General features: G+C 44.9%; 1 protein-coding gene across 1 annotated transcript; it reads left to right on the top strand.

Moving 5' to 3' along the window:
• Positions 1 to 4,193: 4,193 nt before the first annotated feature.
• IUM83_09181 (uncharacterized protein) lies at positions 4,194 to 4,598 on the top strand (the record flags this gene model as incomplete). Its single annotated transcript, XM_067933604.1, has 1 exon — positions 4,194 to 4,598. The coding sequence occupies one exon, from the start codon at positions 4,194 to 4,196 to the stop codon at positions 4,596 to 4,598; it is 405 nt and encodes a 134-aa protein (XP_067799912.1).
• Positions 4,599 to 4,864: the final 266 nt, after the last annotated feature.

The raw sequence follows: 4,864 nt of genomic DNA, 5'->3' as shown, positions 1-4,864 counted from the left end.
GGGACAACGTAAGGATGGGGGCTGTAATACAGTACATATACGGACATGCTCCTGCTGCTGCTCCGAATCTACTTGCACCTTCTGGTGCGTACAAGAGACCAGAGACCACAAGTACAGTATCCGACTCTCATGAGACACTCGAGACGCCGACCCCAAGCCCATAGCCACACCGCGGCGGCTACATACAACTGCCGCATTTCCCATTCCGCAATTTTCCTCCGACCTGAAGACCCAGCCAGCCATGCGTCTCTTCAACATGACCCTTGTGGTTCTTGCTGCCGTCCTCCTTGCAAGTGGCACAGCAGTGTCAAATGCCGATCAGGCCAGTGTGTTGAACGTGGACGTTGTTCACTCCTCGCGTGTTCTCTCTGGCTTGGACAAGAGATTTCTTCGAAGTCGCCAGACGACGGACGAAAGCAAAATTACCGAACACGACAAGGAAGAGAGGCTTGGCGGGGAAAATTTGTTCTACGCGTTGAAGACGCAGAAGATGGAAACAGATGCGTTGTACCGCGCTAAGGTGTTCCAGCGTTGGAAAAACTATGGACATACCGTGGAAAGTGTAGACGAAAACCGCGTGACAGAAAGTCTCGTCAAGGCGTACGAAACATACCTGAGGTTGAACAAGAACACGCGGCTGAGGTTTCGTGAGCCGCGCAATCCCAGCTCCCGCGTCGAGCCACGATAGGCGGGGGGGGGGGTCTATCGCCTCGCTACATTCTACGTATCTGGGAAACTCGAACGCATTACTGAAGAAGAAAAATCGCCTATTGTTAGTTGATAACACAAATAGAGGTTCTCTTCAAACGACCACTTTTAAGAAAGCTTTTTAGTCCGACAGAACTATCTGGAAAAATTGAACGTGGTTGATTCTCTTTAGAAAATATTATTCGCGCATAACTGTATTGGTAAACTAATCTACCGCATAACCTTAGTTATGCCATACACTTTGTTATGGCATACAGTCCAAATTGACCAATAGAAAACCTCCCATGGACGTAACCTGTGCATCCTTTGTTATGCCATACACGTCTTGCAAACCAGCCATTTCATTGTGTCGCGCAATTACAGTCCTACTAGCATGCAGCAGATCAGTCTCGAAGATGACTTTGATGATCTTATCCGTGCAGTCGCTTAAGCAGAGCAATAAACGACGTAGGTGTTACACCGTAGCATTTCATTGTCATCACTTTATCGATAGCACCGCAGAAGATGCCTTTAGCCGGGACACGTGATTTCTAGTCTCTACACTGCAGATCAGATGTATGCCATAACTAAGGTTATGCGGTAATTCAGAAAAATGCTGGGCTGCGCCAGCTTGAAATTATTTTCTTCCTGATACATATAAAGTTAATAATATACAAAGATGGCGTACTCACCTGATCAATACCAAGCTAACAAGGAGCGCATTAATGCAGCGCAGAAGCGCTACTACCAGCGCACACGCGAAGCGCGATTGTCCTATCAGAAGAGCTACGACGATAAGAATAGAGACCAGATTCGCGCTCGCAAGCGGAAGCCCAAACGCGAATTTAACGAAGGCGAAAACGTACTTACCGAGGAAACCGAACTTAGCTAATTAATTAATTTTTTTTGAGATGAAAAAAGTCGCCAGTGATATAAAGTCGATCCTGATACAAAATCTCAATATTATAAAGTCAAACCACAAAGAATAATATAGGTTGATATATATAGCGGCGATGTTTGCTCACGAACTGGAAGGACTACGAAGATTAAATATTAAACCCATTAAGTGGGGATCGAGCTACCGCCTTAAGGTGCGCGGCCGTACGGGGAAAATGGTTTTCATCGGGAAACCATCCCACCCGAAGAATCTGCCTTTGGTGGTTAAGCAATACAAGATTAGCCTCGATAAGTTGAAGAAACACTTGTCTTCAGACTACAAGGCTGACCCGCACTATCGCTTTTACAAGGGCAACCATATGGAATCGCACCTATACGAGAGAGTCCAGCCGTCTGAGTTCTACAATAAGCTTGCGAACGTTCTTGAGACTCAGAAGAGTGCCTATAAGGTAAACGTTGCTCTTGGATACTATCTTGTAAGCAAAACCGATGATTCGGAGACGCGATACTTCCATCCAAACTTGGGTAATACGTATGTGTTCGACAAACCTGTTGCTATTAACAGTAGGAGTGATGTTCGGAAGGTAATTTCTGAGATTCGATCCATGGAGCTGGCAGATAAGCTCAACTACCCCAGCTCTGGATATCGGCTGAAGGCTATCACCGGATTCAAAATATACCTCTATCAGCGAGAACACGCACTTGGCGACAGTGAGCTTGTTATCCCTAAGATCATTCGCGATAATAAGAGTGTCATCAATTTCCCTAAAACCAACAACAAGTGCGTGTTTCACTGCATTTCCTATCACAAGCGGGAGGACCCTAAAAAGGATCCCCGCAAAGTTCAAGCTTTGATAAAGCAAGCGTTCAAGCAATACTGTGCATTCAAGGGTATTAGCTTCACTCTGTCTCTGTATCGCAACTTCAAGCCCATTGACATTCTTGAGTTCGACGAGCTTGAGGACTGCTTCAAACTAAGTATCAATGTCTACACTATGGATATTGAGTGTGGGAACGTTGAATGCATCCGTCGCTCGGAAAAAGAGTACGACTCAATCAACATTCTCTCCCATGAGAATCACGCGCTGTTCATCAAGTACATACACATGCTTCAACGCAAATATCAATGTAAGAAGTGTAATATGGTGTTTGCCAGCTCTGACAAGCTCCGCAATCACACCAAAAATCAATGTGAGCTCGTCAACATTGAGTCATTCCCAGCTGAGCCATCGATCTACCGCCCTGCTCAGAATACTATCCGCTCGATGCTTACGAAGTACTCAATAAAGAATGTCGATCAGTACATAGATCATTTTATCGTCTACGAATTCGAGGCTATCCTCAAGCCAACGGCTACTCAGCACGGGGAGAATACTACCGTCACGAACGAACACATTCCTGTCTCTGTCTCTGTAGCGGACAGCTTGAGCGAGGAGGTGCGTTGTTTTGTCAGCGATGATCCCAAGGAATTGCTCAAGGATATGTTTCAGTACATAGCGACTGTTGGCGAAAAGATCCAGCGATACAACGTGTCCAAGTATGAATCCTTGCTTCGCAAGATCATCAACACACATGGTTTAACAGTGATGGTGATTCCAGATGTTCCGCTCGGTAAGAAGTACAACACGGCGGATATCGACGCTTGGGTGAAGGCCGGTGATTTCGCCAGCTTCTTTCATTTTCACAAGAAGTTAGGCTTTGGTAAGCAGCGTTCGGACTATGGTAAGATCAAGCAAATAATTGATCAGGTCCCCGTCCTTGGTTTTAATAGTGGACGATATGATATTAACTTGATTAAGAATGACTTGTTTGCCGTAATCGGTACTGACAATATCGAATCGGTTATCAAGAACCCAAACTACATGTCTATCGCCACGTCGGACATGAAGATGCTTGACATCAGCAACTATGTGCCAGCCGGTACCAGCTACGACAAGTATCTTATGACTTATCTCGGGGGATGTAAATGCAATGACAAGATTCGATGTGTATGTGGACTCGGTAAGGGTATTTTCCCCTATGAGTACATTTCTTCATTTAATGTTCTCAGCGAGAGTAATATCCCACCCAAAGCAGCTTTCGATAGTAAACTACGGAATAGTAGTATCAGCAATGATGACTACAGACGTGTTCAGTTTGTATGGGAATACCTTGGAATGAAGTCGATCAAGGACTTGCTAATTTGGTACAATAACCTCGACGTCGTTCCGTTCGTTAAGGCTATTAAGGCCCAACGTAAACTATTCAAACGATTTGACCTGGACATGTTTACGGATGGTGTATCGCTACCAGGTCTCTCAGAGAAGGTGATGTACCAGACTTGCTTCAATAACCTCCAGCAACCAAGCAAGAAGCCTGCTAGGGCGTTCAGCTTTCCGGCTAAGCGCATGAGTGGATACAAGAGCCAGGATGCCGATGCAAAGCGCAAGTTCAACATGACTCTTAAGCACCTCGACAAACTACTTTGGCAGCAAAAGTATCTATGCGGTCTGTGCTATAAGCAATTAACTAGTAATACCGCTTCCGCCGATCGCATCAATAACAAGCTCGGACATATCGATGGCAACATCTTAATTAGTTGCATCGAGTGCAACGTTGCTCGAAAGGATATGTCGCTAAAGGGCTTTCGATACAAGAAGCTGCTTGAGTTCAACTCGGATCGACTTGTATATAGCATTGACAAGGAGGTGAAGGACATTTACAGCAAAATGAAGGCCAACATCGCCGGAGGCCCTTCAATTATATTCAATCGATACGCTAAGCGCAACGAAACCAAAATCCGAGGTGGCAAGATCTGCAAGAAGTTCATCGGATATGACGCCAACGCCCTGTACCTATGGGCACTCGGTAATGAGATGCCGTGTGGACGCTTGACCACCATCGAAGCGTACCCAGGTATTGTCGATGACATTGTTAATGACAAGCTCTTCGGCTTTCTCGAGTGCGATATCCGTACACCCGATCATTTGAAGGACTACTTCAGCGAGATGACGCCCATTTTCAAGAGAAGATGAATTATACCACAAATGACCGCCCGTTTTTTTTCAATGAATATATTACCACCCTCAGGTAATATAAACGTTGAATACCAAAAGTAGTCAAAAAGTGGGCAAGACCTCTCGACACCCTCTGGTACAAAGAAGCATTCTATAATTATTCAGACGCCACAATACTTCTAAATATTGTTTCAGCTAATGCACAAATGACTGCCAGTTTTTCAAATATAAAGAACGATCCATCCTGATAGATAAAATATAAAGATATAAATAATCATATATAC

Source organism: Phytophthora cinnamomi (genome assembly GCF_018691715.1).
Source record: "Phytophthora cinnamomi strain GKB4 chromosome Unknown Contig3, whole genome shotgun sequence".
Taxonomy (NCBI): Eukaryota; Oomycota; class Peronosporomycetes; order Peronosporales; family Peronosporaceae; genus Phytophthora; species Phytophthora cinnamomi.
The sequence above is the reverse complement of the archived record's forward strand: the minus strand, read 5'-3'. Positions and strand labels throughout refer to the sequence as shown.